Source organism: Pezoporus flaviventris, unplaced genomic scaffold (assembly GCF_033815535.1).
Source record: "Pezoporus flaviventris isolate CSIRO_AGI_PZ_B2104156 unplaced genomic scaffold, CSIRO_AGI_Pfla_v1 ptg000013l, whole genome shotgun sequence".
NCBI classification, from domain to species: Eukaryota; Metazoa; Chordata; class Aves; order Psittaciformes; family Psittacidae; genus Pezoporus; species Pezoporus flaviventris.
Genome location: NW_026892561.1, coordinates 19,581,707 through 19,596,560, shown reverse-complemented (window position 1 = coordinate 19,596,560; position 14,854 = coordinate 19,581,707). Strand labels below are relative to the sequence as shown.

The 14,854-nt window shown below is 52.8% G+C and overlaps 1 protein-coding gene across 3 annotated transcripts in view; it reads right to left on the bottom strand.

Moving 5' to 3' along the window:
• ASTN1 (astrotactin 1) overlaps nt 1–13,338 on the bottom strand; it is a 53,088-nt gene extending 39,750 nt beyond the window's left edge. For 2 of the 3 annotated variants that reach the window (XM_061452046.1, XM_061452047.1), the window contains exon 1: nt 12,967–13,338. In XM_061452046.1, coding sequence (XP_061308030.1) covers nt 12,967–13,249 — 283 coding nt within the window. In that variant the 5' untranslated portion in view covers nt 13,250–13,338. The remainder of the gene's footprint in view (nt 1–12,966) is intronic. The other variant, XM_061452044.1, reaches the window with a different exon arrangement.
• Between the last annotated feature and the right edge of the window lie 1,516 nt (nt 13,339–14,854).

The window sequence follows — 14,854 nt, the reverse complement described above, 5'->3', positions numbered from 1 at the left end:
CCAAGAGGTCAGGCAAATTAGACATTATTTTGGCACAGGAAATGAGTGCGACCGCTCTTTCCTCATCTCCTAGGGGAAGAGGCAGGACCTTTTGGTCTTCTGGGACATGGGATGGATCAGGTGGCCCTCCCAGGAAGTGAAACAGGACCAAAATAAACCTGTCCACTCTCCTGCTACCAGCAGGGCCAAAACTTCCTTCTTCCGCCTTCTAAGAGGTGGTCCTCCTCCCACTTCTGCAGGGACTGATGCTGGCCTTGGTAGCAGGATGACTCCCAGCTAGTGGCCCCATACTGGAACACAGAAGGCAGGCGTGGGGTGCTGACTGCAGCCTAATGTCATAAAGTCTTCAGTGCTTAGGTCTTACCTGGTTTCAAGTCCCATGTTCAAGTTTGTGGAACGGCTTTGAAAGATAACAGGAAGAAGTGTGGGAAAAAAAAATACAACAAAGGAAAGAAAAAAAGTAGGAGGGGAAAAAAGTCAACTGTGCATCTTGAATTTATCACTCTTGAAGGAAGAGCTTGTCAAGAGGGCCAGAGACCAGCCAGTACATAGTGATCAATGGGAGGGCTTTTGGGTCTAGTCAAGCTTGTTTCAGATTTACAGGAACTGAATAGAGGTATAAATCTGTCACTGCCTGGCAAAAATGGAGGTAATTAAATCTGCAGGTGTATATAATTGTCATATTGATGATCTATATAAATCAATGGAGCCAGCAGAGGCACAAAGCACCACTTTGAGCATGGAGCCTTCCTAAAAGGAGCTCTTTGCCCACCTGCCTGATCAGGGGACACCAATCTCACCTGCTCGAACCTGCCCATCACCACAACCACCATGTCCCTCTCCTCCATGAGTAATCTTCTCCAGATTGCCCCCATGGGCAGCAAAAGCAGTAAGCCCCCCACCACATTCAATGGATGCAATTACCTGTGGCCTTATCCTGGCTGCTGCAAAAACTCCCGTGACTTCAAGAAGACAAAGACAGGAACCTGAGCATTGAGATGCCCTACAATGGATGCTATGGGGGGCTCTTTGCAGCCACTTTGAAGCTCTGAGCCCAGGTGCAAGTGGGGCAATGACTTGATCTTGTAGGAACTCTCTTTTTTCTTTTTTTTTTTTAATTTATTTTAACCTTTGTTATTTTGGGAACTTTGAAGCCTAAGGTGCTCCGAGGTGGCTGCCTTTGTAGGAAGGACACAAAGTGCAGAGCGGGGATTTGAAAGAGGGGGAGAAATAGGGAGGGGAAGAAACAGTGCTTCACAGCTGAGGTCTACAACAGTTCCTTCACTGTTTCTCCTGCATCTCAACAAACCCACCCCAGGAGGCACTCAAGGCTCTTTTACCAGCAGCTTCAGGAAATCTGGATGCAAAGCAACCACAGTGTCTTCCCTTTATCTAACACTGTGAGCCCGAGAAACCTCAAAGACCTTTGCAGACTGTCATCCGTCCTCCCACGGCTCAATGGGACACCCCTTGCTCCCTGTAGTGACTGCAGAGCAACCTTCCCAGCGGCTGCAGCCCAGCCTTGCTCCTACTGTGTGTGTCAGTGCCACTGGAATGCATGTCTTCCTGCCATGCTGGGAGGGACAGGAACATGAGGGAAGGCTTTCCCGTTGTCGCTGCCAGCCAAGCTCCCTTGCACGTGCCCGTGGGCCAGCCCCACTTCCCAGTCCGAGCACTACATACATGCAGCAATTGGATAATTAAAAATTAAGCAAGCACTTCTGCATTGCAGTCCAAATTATGTAACACCGCTCTTTGGTTTCAGCGCCCATCAGCTTTAACGCAATCACACAGCAGTATGGCCCTGCCTGTATTTACCTGCCTGCCTTTTCAGGCAGGGCTCACCCCCTTGGCAGGGAAAAAGAAATCCCCATGTCACAACCACAGTCAGAAAGTGCTCTTGCATTCTCATGGACAAAAATAAAAGGGAGGAAAACCTACTGGTTTTCTTAGTCCGGTGCTGAAATCTGAGATGGCTGGGAAAAAAGGGATGAAGCTGGGATGCTCTGGCCAGCCAAGTGCCGAAGGCCACCCCAGCCAGGACAGCACCCCCATGACTAGGAGATTTCTGTGTTGCTGCCTCTTTCTCCCCCTCTGCCAAAGGGAAGCAGCATCCCATTTTAGCAAATAAGCAGCATCTCTGTAAGCAAACAAAATTAAATTAAGGTGAGGAATGAGCTGCCTTTTCACATCTCAAGAGCAAAGAGCTCTGCCAGACTATGAGCACCAGGTAACTGCAAGTTCCTGTATTTACCACCACCACCATCCTTTCCTGCCCTCCCTGCACCGCCTTGTTGGCATGGCTGTGCTTCACATGCACGCTGCCTTTCATCCCGCAGCACATGAAAAACCGTTCGTCCCCCAGTGCTGAGTTCTAATTACAAGGAGGCCAGACCCAGCCCAGGCTGACCATGTCACCAGTATCCCGTGGGGAGACATGCACCATGTCCATCTCAGGAACCTCTATCCCTTGTTTAGCTCACAGCTCCTCTATGTAACACCTCTTCACCCCAGTTTGTGGTGGCAGGCATGGGGGGACTGCTGAGGGATGCTCAGATGGCAGCTTGAGGCTGAGTGCCCCTGCTGTTAACCAGTGATGTGCCTTGCTCAACAAGCAAGGAAAGAGGGAAACATGATAACAAAAATATCTGGAAGCAGGATCCAAAGCTGACTAAGTGTGTTAGATGCACGGGATGTTCTCCCCTCCCTGCCTTACAGGCGTTGCCACCATCCACAAAGGTGGCTGTGCTGTTTCTCCTGCCCATCAGGTTTGAGCATGCCAGAAGCATGGCACACCTGGGAAGAGAACAACTTCTGCTGAGCAGCTAATAAAATCGGTTTGATTTTACCCTGGAAGGATATTTCAAGCACTGTCTTGCTTGCGGATGCTTGGACTCACATCCCAGCCCAGCTAAAGGTGCTCCTTGGCATGAGCTGGGATGGGACTCCTGCAGCTCCCCACTCATGGGGCAGCAGAGACATTTATAATTCCCCCCAAATTCCCAGGCCATACCTGTCATGTCTGCAAAGACAAACTCCCTGGCTTGTCCCTTTTGCCAGCAAGAAAGCCTGCAGTGTGATGGCTCTCAAGTCCTATCACTGCCCTTCTGCAGAGCTCTCCCAAAGTGGGAAAAGCCAGAGCCCAGCTATTTCTGGCTGAACAATAAAGCAAAAGTTGGGGAGGTGTACCTCTCGGATGGGAAAACAGCTTCACACCAGCACAACCACCACCATGAAAGCAGCGCCCAGGGGAGCCTGGGGAGAGCTCGGGGCAGTGGCGAGCACAGCAGGCTCTACAATCCAAACCTGACATTTCCAGGAGATTTCCCAGGGGCTACAGACACTGGGGACATTATTAGGGGAGCACATGGGCTGAGAGCACCGCAGCAATTTAAACTCTGCTCTGTGCTGGACTTGGCCCTCCTGGGACCCTGGCGCCACAAGCTACAAAGTTGGCCCTGGCAAGAAAATTTGTGAGTGTGATGTCTTGTCTCCCAGGCATCTCCCCTTCCCCACTGAAGCCGGACAGCTCAACCTATCCCCACAGGAGCCCCCCAACCAGAACACTGCCCTTTTTGATATGAAAAAAGGCACTACCTCCTCATGCCACACACATACACACAAATCACCCTGACCTGTGCTGAGCCACCTGCCTCCATCCTGGAGCTGTGCCCTGTACTCATTTCCCATATCCTCACTCCTCCTGCAATGCCCTGAATCCTTTGCTCGCACCAACCCACCCCCCATGCCCTCCACCTACAACGCTAGGAAGGGGCTTTTTTAAATTTTAACCCACCTCTTCTGAAAAAACACCCTGCTTCTTCCTCCATGTTGGAGAAATCCCATTAAGAGAAGGCACTGGGTGTCCACGGGGCACCCACACAGAGAAGTACTAGGAGCCCACCAGCCTAGGCAGCTGGTCTCCAGCACTGTGCCCTCCCTCTCTCACTCCCCTTGGGATGTTCAAACTAATTGCCTTGTCTCCTGGAGCTTTTAGCTGGAGCAAATAAAAGAAAAGGGGGGGGGGGGGGGGGGGCAGAGGGTGTGCCAAAACCCATAATAAGGTCTACAGTTCCTCTGAGCTACAAGGGCTGCTTTAAATTTCGGAGGTTTTTTCCCTTGGTTTTTTTTTTTTTTATTTGAAGGAGGTTTCCATGGCAACTGTCTCCCATCACACAAGAGCCTGTCTCTGGGATATTTCAGGGTTGCTAATATCTGCTTTCCCAGGCAGCCAGTGTGTTGTGACGGTGACATCGCAGCTGGGATTAGAGGAACCGCACCCCCACTCTTGGGAGGTGCTGCTCCCAGAACCCAAGGTCAATGTGCTGCCTGCACCCAGTTTCCCCTGTCCATCAGGCAGACCTCCATCCCAAAGACATGGGGATGGAGGCGTTTGCAGCCAGGCGATGGTTTCTCTTGGACCACAGACCTGATCTGGGGAGAGCTCCTGAGACAGCACAGCCCTTGCTGGGCCAATCACAAGCAAGGGCACGACCAGGGTCTCCTTATCACCTCCTGCCACTCTCTTAAACCCTTTTCCAACTCCTTTCCTCCACCAGGTTACTTTTCAGCTGGATCAGCTTCCTCTGGGAGCAAAGCCAGCTCCCTGTATCCCCCATAGCTGCTTGCTCTGTTATGCTCGTTAGTCCTCCTAATTACTGAAATGCCTCAGCGCCAGCCAGGACTGCCTCTCCTCTTGCATGGGGAACACAGACCTAAACCTTCTGTGACTGATGTGCCACTACCAGCTAGGGGGTTCCTTAAAGATTCTTTACACCCCTTAAATTATAAATCCTCAGCAGATCTCAGGCTCTGCAGACAAGACACAGTGGAGAGCTCAGACCGCTGCTTAAGCCCATCACTAGCAAACAAAGCCCCATAGCAAAGCAAATCATGTGGTCAGCTTAGACCACATCCCAGAACAGACCCCAAAGAGCCCAGTACCAGTGCCACGGGGTGAGCATTGATCCCAAGCATCGTCCCTTCGCTGCAGGGCAGCAAAACAGGATCAGAAATACCAGCTCTTCTCTGGTGCTTTCCCAGAGTTAAGCCTTGGCAGGGCAGCCAGAACTTGGAAATCAAAAATCTTTCCTCATCTGAAGAAATCCCCCAGCCTCCAGAGTGCAGCTCTTGAGGTGAGCTGCCGGCCACAGCCAGGCTGGCTGCAGAGAAGCCAGAAACCAGAAATTTGCAAGTAAAAGGACACCAGTGTTAACGACAGAGCCGTCACCATCCAGAGGCTGCCTTAATCCCACCAGGCAAAAATTCCTTCATATGAAGGACCACTCTGCAGCAGAACTCCAAGACAGATGAGTTCAGAGCCTCCTGCAAGCATTTAAAAATAATTTCTTAAAAAGAGAATATAGAATAGAATAGACTGGAATAGAACAGAATAGAGTAGAATAGAATATTGGTGGGAAATGGGATGCAGCCCAGGAGCAAACACCACCAGCATGGGAAGGGCAGAGGTGAGATAGCAGCATCAGGGAGGTGTGTGGCTGCCCGAGGGTCTCTTCAACCACAGGGACCACAAACAACTCCAGGAGGGCAATGCATGCTGCAAAGCCTTGGGGGTCCTTGAGGAGCACCCATACAGGCAGTCTGGTCCCCAAAACTGGGACAGGTCTCAAGGCGGGAACAGGAGTGAGCATGAGCATCCCTGCCTGGATGCAGTCTGAGAAATTAGGGCTGGGAGTGAATAAAGAGAGCTGGGAGCATCAATCTGCACATCCAGATGAAAGAGGGGGCCAGGACCCACACTGCTCCTTTGGCTGAGCATTGGTTTCCTGCCCACCCTGCCTGGTGCTGCCAGACCTGGAAACCCACCACTGAAATACCAAGCAGCCCCACGGCCGCTCCCCCCACTGCTTTCTGGGTCAGTGAGATCCCCTCTCAGCCCTGCTGCCGCTGGAGCCAGCTGGATGCACGGTTGCTGTGGCAACGGGTTCCCAGAGACAAAATCCCTATTCCTTAGGATTTTTTCCTTTCTTAAGAAAAAACATACAAGAGAGCCTCTGCATCCGCCGTACCACCAAAACCTCTGCTCCCAGTAAGAGAGCAGGTCAGCAATGGGTGCAGCATGGGGCAAGGTGTTCCTAAGGATGGGAATGTGAACCCTGTGCCTCCCTTCTGAGCCTCGGTCACCACCAGTTTGGCCATGGAGGACCTGTGATCCTCCCAGGGATGCTGCAAAGTTTCTTCCAGCATTTTCCATCCCAGCCTCTGGTTTTTAAGGGCTGCCCCTGATCAGAGCTGAAGCTGGTGCTGGGCTCTATCACCTGGAGGAGGGTGACCAGGCGTGAGGGTGTTCTCAGTGCTTCAGTGGGTCTGAGCAGATCACCTCATCCACTCTGGCCTCATCATTCAGCTGGAAAAGGAATATGGAGAGGTGAGGTTTCCATTGCATGGCCAAGAGCAACGGCAGGAACATAGTCCCACCAGAAGGCTGCACTCAAACCCTATTAGATGGGAGTGTCCTATCCTGCCAAGAGCTCCAGGCCAGGATCTTCTCTGCTTTCCTGAAGCTCTGCAAGGCCCCAGGCCTTGGTGGGAAGCATCATACATGGCAGACCAGGCAGCCCACAGCACTCTAGATGCTACTGACAATGTCCCACCAGCAGCAGCAGCAACCACTCCAGGAAGATGCAGAAAGAAGGTGGCATGCCTGGATTTGCAATAGATGTAAACCCCAGGCATCCATCTCAAATTCTCCCCATAGCAATGGGAACTGGGTTTAGGACTCCAGCCAGGCAATCAGCTGCTGGCAGCAGAGGGGAATTAAGCACACCCCACTACCAGGGTGGGTATTGCCAAGGGGAAGGAGGGCAGCTGAGACAGGGAGTTTTGGGGTCCCTTCACCACCACAGGCCCTGCTGCGGTTGTGTTGGGACCCCCCGGTGAACTTCCTGGCCACCCTCCAAGCCACCCAGCGGGGAGGTGCTGGTGGCCACCCTCTCAGCCAGGCACATTAGAACATAGATCATAGCGCCGGATTTCAGTGCATGCGACAGTGTCCAGGATCAAAGCCAAGTTCAATTAATGGCTCACAATCTTATTAGAGAAATTATTTCAGGATCTTGAGTAAAAGTCCGATATATCCACTCCATTCCATTAGTCGGGCTCATTTAGCAATTCAATCAATCTAAGCAAGGCAATTGAGCTCCTCTGGTATAATTTAACTCATTTGTTCTCTAGGTACTTAAGAATTTCTTAATATTTGCTCCATTATTTCACCATTACACCTATTTCCAGGTGCAAGGTTCACACTGGAGCGATGCAGTGGGTCCCATGGTGGGACCAGCCCCATTGTAGCCCTCTGCTGTGCCCCAGTCTTGAGAGACAGCAACATGTAATGGGGAAGGGGTGCTCTGGGAGTGATGCCAGGGTGCCACCACCTCCCCTGGAAGTTAAGTCAAGCCAGGGACTGGTAGCCGGACCCAAGAACCGCTTTCCTACCACAGAGAGCTGCCCTGAGTGACATCAGTTTTGGGACCCCCAGCCAGCACCCAGATACAGGTGGGATGAGTAGGGCCAAGCAATCCCAACCAAAAACCAATGGGACACTCTTCTCACTTGATGTAGAAGTGGGAGAAAAGGGGGATAACAGTCCTGCAGCCTCTTGGCTCCTTTTTCCCTCCTCTGGAGACATTTAGGAGCTGGGGGTTGAGGGCAGATGGGGGGGACACACCTCCCACAGTCCACAGCAGTGGGGAGACATGTGGGATGAGGATGAGAGCCGACGGATGTCACATCTCACCGTCTCCCTGTGCAGCCTGGAAGGAGAGGCAGGGTGGGCAGGCATGCTGGTGGCCCGTCACCCCAATTAGCAGCAGCCCACATCACTGCAGTGATCTGTCTCATATCTCCACAACCCACCATGCTATCCCACAATTAACCCAGGGGAGTCTAGGCCAGGACATCAGCCAGCACAGCCAAGAGCTTAGCTGGGATTTAACAAAAAAAGAATTGACTAGATATTTCGAGGAGATATTCCAGAGCAGTTAAATATGCCCAGCTCCTCCGTGCCTTTGAAAAATCTCACCCCTCTAAAAAATTAGAATTGATTTTGTATTTAAAAAGGAATCTATTTAATTTAAAAGTAAGATAATTTGAAATCATGACAGCTTGTATTAAAGCCCAACTTTATGATAATCTATTAAAGTCACTGAAGTTAAGAACCTTCTACCATCCTTTGATGCCAAGGCTCCCTTCAAGGTAATGGGGAATGGGGGAATTGGGGCATGAGGGGCTGTGCTGCCCCCATTTCAGGGCACAGCAGCTGGGCTGGAAACTGGTGGGGCAGGAAAAGCTCCTTCAGTTCCACCAAACTCAAGGAAACAGAAAGAGGACATCAAAATTCTGGTATTTCAGGACCTCGAATTATCCAGAGCCCAGAAAGCATGGGCTCGACCCATCGGCTGCGCTTTCTAGTTCCTCAAGTCGACTTTACACACAAAAAGGTATTTTAAGACTTCACTTTTCAACTACCTTGTTCATTACAGAGAAGGCAAAGGAGTCAAAGGCACCGTCTTTCATGAGTTTCTTTAATTGCATCGCAAATCTCCGCCAAGCCCATGGGGCCACAGGAAGCCAGGATGCTAATAAATACCCTGCTTGCCAGTTTATAACCTGCGAAGGATGGGGCCCAGAAAAATTAGCAGCCCGCAGGAGTGTGAACCCAGTTAATGACATATCAAATGCGGTTGGATGCTGCCGAGCCAAGCAGTGAAGAAGAAGGGGGTGTGAAGGTTAGCGGACAGGGAATACTGAACTGCTAATTAGCATTTCTTAATGGTCACCAACCAGTGAGACGCAGCCTCCCTTTAGGAGAAAATACAACTAATGCAACAAACACAAAATGAGATGAAAGGCAACCATTTCAAATTGAGGTTTCCTTGGTTTAAAGCAGGATGAAACAGGGTGATTTTAAATGCAGGCAGCCCCACGCGTATCAGCAAGCAGCCCTATCCCTGCTCCCACACCCTCTTCACTTCCCGAAAATTCAGGAGGTGGGAAAATAACCCACAGCAAAGCAGGAGGATGGTATCAGAGTCCCTTTGAGGACATGCATATAAAACAGTGTGGGTTTTTATGGGTACAAGCTTGAAAGGCAATACACATGGGGACCACGTGTGCTGAACTGCTCCTGAGCAAACACGGGCAGAGAGGCAGCACATGTACAAGGCAGGAGCAAGTGCAATTAAAACACACTCTGTTTGTTAGCAAAGGGAGCTACAAAGCAGATGAAAGCCCTGCCCAAGTGCCTTCCCTCCTCCCACACGAGGGGTAATAATCCCACAAATCCCTCTGCTTTTGGAGGAACATGGGATCAGCTGCAGGGTCTGCATGTTTGGTTGGGCTGAGCACCAATGCACCCAACACACCTGCCTCTGGCAGCAGAATGGTGCACGGGAAGTGAGCAGCAAGCAACGCCTCACTCTCTTGGGTAAAGAGAAATACAAAGCTAAAGCTGTGGGCAGCAGATCAAGGCAAGTGCATCCCCCTGAGCCCTCCACCAAGCCACAGCTTGAGCAGAAGCAAATGCGTGTAGGCAATGGATGCCGGTCCCCCACGTGACATTCCCACCACCCCCTGCAGACCCTCAGGCAGGAGACTGCCCAGGTCCCCATCATCCCCACTGACACAGGTAAACCCCCGCAGAGCTTGGCATGGAGGGGTCCATCAGAGTCCCCGACACACCACCTACCAGCAGCGAGGGGATGCCCACAACCTCCACACTCACCATTAAGTTGGTTATGTTACTGGAGCAATTCATCGGGGTCGGAAGTGACAGCCAGTTTTGGGGTGCCCAGGTCAACACACACCCCTGGGACTTTATTTTTAGCAAGCATCATATGTGGCTCTCCAAAGACCCCAGCACATCTCTTGCTGGGGGAAAAACCTTGACATTGGAAGGATGTCCAGCTTGACCACCATGGCAGGGGGGTACCACCAAGGCAGAGGAAATCATATACACCAGTCTCTGTGAATGGTGGCCAAGCTTGAAACCACTTGAATTATTTAGGGAAGTTTAGAAGAGACAGCCAAGCCGAAGGGGGATGACACCCAACCACTCCTGCGCTTCCCAATCCTGACCCTGTCCTGGCTGCTCCCCTTGCCCCTTCCCCTGCCACAGTGCCGCAGCCACCTCCCCATATGCTCCCACCCTCCTGGGGGGAAACTGAGGCACAGAGTGACCTCAAAGGAGTTGCTCAAGAGCCCACATGGCAGAGTCAAGGTGCCACTGCCAGGAGCACCTGTGCATCGCCACCTGCCATTCATGGTGCTCCCAGCCTAAACCCAGGCCTTCCCTGGCCTGGAGGCACCACCCTGGGGTCTGGTCCAAGCTCCTGTCAACCAGTGGGGCAGCTCCCCTCCACTCGTGAGCCCCTTCCCTGTCCACAGGCCTTGGGACCAAAAGCCACTGAGAGGAGGAGCAGCTGCCCAACTCCAGGGTCAGAAGCACAGACACGGGTGTGCAGATTATCCACCACTCTGACACACTATTATGCATTCAGACTCAACAAGGTGGGCACAATTAATGGATCTGGGTATTGACAGACGTGGTGCAATCAGCACCGTGTGAACCCAGGTTCTTAGAAGAATGCTCAAACACACTTTCCAACCCATGCATGAGGGCCTGTGGAAACACAAACAGCCACTGACACCAGTTCGACCTGACATGGCCATGTCCCCACTGAGTATAGCATGCTCGCAAGACTCTATGCAGTCCAGGGCTTCTGCATGCAAAAGCAATGCCCAGGATAGCAATAATATCAACAACAACACCCACACATGGCAAAGGATGAAAACAAAAACAACAACAATAATAATAATAATACCCACACATGGTAAAGTTGCCAGGTCAGCTTCCAAGCAAGCCCTTGTCTCATAGAAGGGAGGGAGGTGTTTCCTAGGAATCACCAAGCCAAAACCCTGGCAAACAGGGGGCCCGCAAGGTGCCTCCTCCTGCCAGCCCAGCTCCAAGCCCCAGCATCCCAGGTGGGGAAAATTTTACTAGGACCACCTCTGTGTCTTCACAGGCCAAACCCTTCAGTGCCAGGGCCAACACAGTCTCATGCACCCACAGGATTTTGGGGACCGATGTCCCTGGTGGCAACACCCGGGAGAGCCTGGCCACCACAGGAATATCAGGATGCACCGGCACAGAACCATCCATCCTTGTGCTTGCCTGGTGGTGGTAAGAAATGAAGGCAAAAGCAGCCACCTGCCCAGCATCATCAGTTTAAGTCCTGGGTGCAACAGGGTCTGTCAGGTCTTTTCTTTCACTGCCCAGCATATCACACCTCATGGATTTGAAAATCATGGGAAAAATCCCTGCAGTACCAGCCAGGGGCTATGCACAGGGACCCCCACCAGATCACAGCCACACATCCCTGCCCAGTTGCTCCTCACCGGCAGCACCCCAGGGCCTATCAGGGATGGGAGCAGACCCAAGGGAGTCAGGAGAATACGCACTCACATTGCCTTTGGGGCATCAATGTGGCGTGAGGCTGGCGGCCATGCCTGCAAGTCCCCCTGCATCTGCAGCGCTGCCGCCCTGTTGCCACAGCAACGCTCTCCGGCCTCCGCCGCAGCCTCCCGCAGCACGGGGCTTGGACCAGGGGACAAGGGGGCCACGCAGCCTACTGCCCCCTCCTTACACAGCTCCCGGCCTCGAGCGAACCAGCCCAGGGTATTCCCACATACCTCCCCACCTATAGCATAAAAAGCCCCCCACCTGTCTCTGTCTTTCCCATGGGAAAAGGGGGATGCCCATGCAGCAGTGAGCGCTGCCCCAAGCCCACAAAGCCCACAGGATCGGGGGCTTTTTTGCACACAGATGAATGAAGGTGACAAAGCGCTGGGGAGAAGACCCAACCCACCAGGTTAGGGCCACTGCTATACTCTGCTTGCACACAAGGGTGGCACAGAGGAGCAATGCCACACAAAGCAACACACTAGTGCCTCATTTTCGTACCAACATTCAGACAAGGGTGGTATTTTAAAAACTGCAAAGGGCACCCGAGGTGCCACAAGAGCAGCAGCAAATGGACAAGGCTTGCAGGAGGTGTTCACAGTCACTGAGGGGCTGCTAGGAAAGCAACAGTAACATCTGCCCAGGGCAGGGGGTTACGTGCAGGCAGTGGTAGGAAACTGGTATTGTGTACCAATGTCACTAAAAATTAAAAATCTCAGCGACTTGTTCCAGGTGGCAGGGAGGATCCCCACTCACAAGTGGCAGAGGCCTTGCTCAGATCCCAGTGTAAAAAAAATGGAGCAAATTGTTGGTTTGTTTTTTTTTTTTTTGTGGAAGAGAACTGAAAAAGCCCACCAGATTTGGGCAGATGAGGTTTAGGCAGTAGGTGAAATGCAGAGGCCTGGCTAGAGGAGGTGGGAACCACCTGGACCATATGAGCAGGCCAAAGCCTAAAACCTCAGAGCAGGAACACTGGAGTCAGTATACACAGGTAGGATGGGAAATGCTGGGCACTGGAGTGTTTTTCCACCAGGCTGAAGGAAAAGTGACTCTGCTCAGGGGTGGACAAAGCAGAAACCCTTACCTCCAGCCAGGCACACCAGAAGCAGACTGTGGGCCTTCTGCCAGCACAAGCCACCAGTGGCCATGCAATCAGCAGGGAACAAGCCCTACAGATGACAACCTGGGGATGCACAGAGCACCCCAGGCCTGCAGCATCTCCATGGCATCCAGCACGGTGCTTGCTGCCAGTGTCCAGATGCTGCAGCAGGGTGAACAGGCACCGGGGGCGAGATACTGCAGCAGGGCAGCAGGTGTCACGGCCAGGGCCGAGATGCTGCAGAGGGTGAACCGGCACCGGGGCTGAGAAGCCGCAGGGGACCCGCACGCCGGTGCCGCAGGGAGGAGCCCCGCAGCCGGGGATGGTCGGGGCCCGCCGCCGGGAGGGGAGGTGACCCGCCGCGCACCGGCCCTGCCCGCAGGCTCACCCAGCACGAAGTAAGGCAGCTCCGTGTTCTCCAGGTCATCCACCACCACCATCTCGCCGGGGAAGTCGTTGCGTACGGAGAAGAGCAGCTTGGGCTCGGCGGCCGAGGGGCCGTGCATGATGCTGAGGTCGTTCTCCCGCAGGAAGGGCAGCGCCGACACCGTGATGCTCTTCAGCTTGCACTCCAGCTCTTTGGCAGCCGCCTCCGCCGCTGCCTCGGCGGGGCCGCTGCCCGCGGCCAGGCAGCAGCCGGCGAGCAGGGAGCACAGCCCGGCCAAAGCCATCTTGGAGCCCCGCGCCGCGCTCACAGCGCCGGGCGGGCGGTGGCGGCGGCGAGGGGCGGGGACGCGGGGCACGGCGCCTCCCCGTGCGGCTCGGCACGGCACGGCGCGGCTCGGCACGGCACGGCTCTGCTCGGTTTCCCCTGCCCCGCGCCTCCCCCTTCCTCCGCTTCTCCAATCTTTTACCCCACCCATGGAAAACCGTGCGGGCTGCGGAGCGATGCGGTGGCAGAAGAGGTGCCGGTGCTGCCTGACCCAACCCAACTACCTTTGACACCTTCTGCACTGAAAGTAACTTACAAGTACCCACCCAGGAGAAATCACAGACCTCCGAAGTCATGAATGTCCAAAATCCCACGAGAAGTCACAGACCCAAAAGCCCCAGAAGTCACCAACCTCCAAGATCCCAGGAGAAGTCATGGATTTCCAAAGCCCCCAGACCTGTGTATACGGGGGGTTGGGGGAGGGAATAAAAAAAATAAATAAAAATTAGAGGGTAAGGGCCAACCCCAAAGCTGCTGGTTCTTTTTGCACTGAATGCTTTTTATGTTCACTCTCTTTAAGTGAGCTCAGAGCAGCACCAACAGCTTGCCCAACCATCAAACCTTCCTGTAAACACCTATAGTTCTGCAGACAAAATGTTGGTGTTAAATGTTCTCCTCTCCCAATGTCAGATGAAAAGCCCAGGCCTAGTCCAACAGGCACACACGACCGTGCCAGTCTGGTTTTCACCCTTGGAGGCTCTCTCCTGCCGTCTGACATCCCTGGAGCAGAGGGGTGTAGAGACAGCGCTGCCCTAGAACTGGAGCTTCCACCCCACCAGCTCCTTGTGCAGGACATGGCTCCATCCCACCTGATGCCTCCGAAGGACACCACGCACAGCAGACAGATCTTACTTCAAAAAAATCTTGCAATATCTTTTCTTTTTCAGAGCTTCCTCCTCACCTTGCAGAAGCCGCGGGGAATTTCCCAAATTTCTCCTCCCTCATTCACGCCAGCGTGAAGCTTAACATGCCCTAGTATGGGCATCATGAGGGGAGCCTCTATCCCAAACACACCAAGCATAGATGCTTTTCCCGACCCATTTCTGGTTTATAATAACCCTCAGTTACCCACCGCATTTTGGGAAAGAAAAACTATTCTCACCAGAAATGATCCATTTCCAATAGCAGCCTCTTTAACAAAAAGAGCCAAGCATCAAACTAAACATAAACGAGTGAGAATGTAGCAGGATATGTTTCAGCAACGCAGTCCCCCTCCAGCACCAACTGGCTGCAGCTGCCAGCAGAATCAATTAGAATAAACAGGAAAAATCAGGAAAAATGAGCAGCAGTGCTTTGTAGGACAGGGCATGGCCCTAGAAGGGGTACACGAAAATCTCTTTGAGGGTCTCCACCAGGCCCTTTCCTTCCTCTTCTCTCACCAGGGGATACAAACTCATTAAACTCATGAAAAAAAAAGGTGTGACACTCAGAAGGTGTCGCCAAGAAGATCCTTGTTGACTTTTGGAAACAGGAGCATCTCCAAGAGCAGTGCCCCTGTAACATCTAACACTGCACAAAGAGGAGCAAACAAGGGGCTTGGCAGGAGGCGTGAATAATAAATACA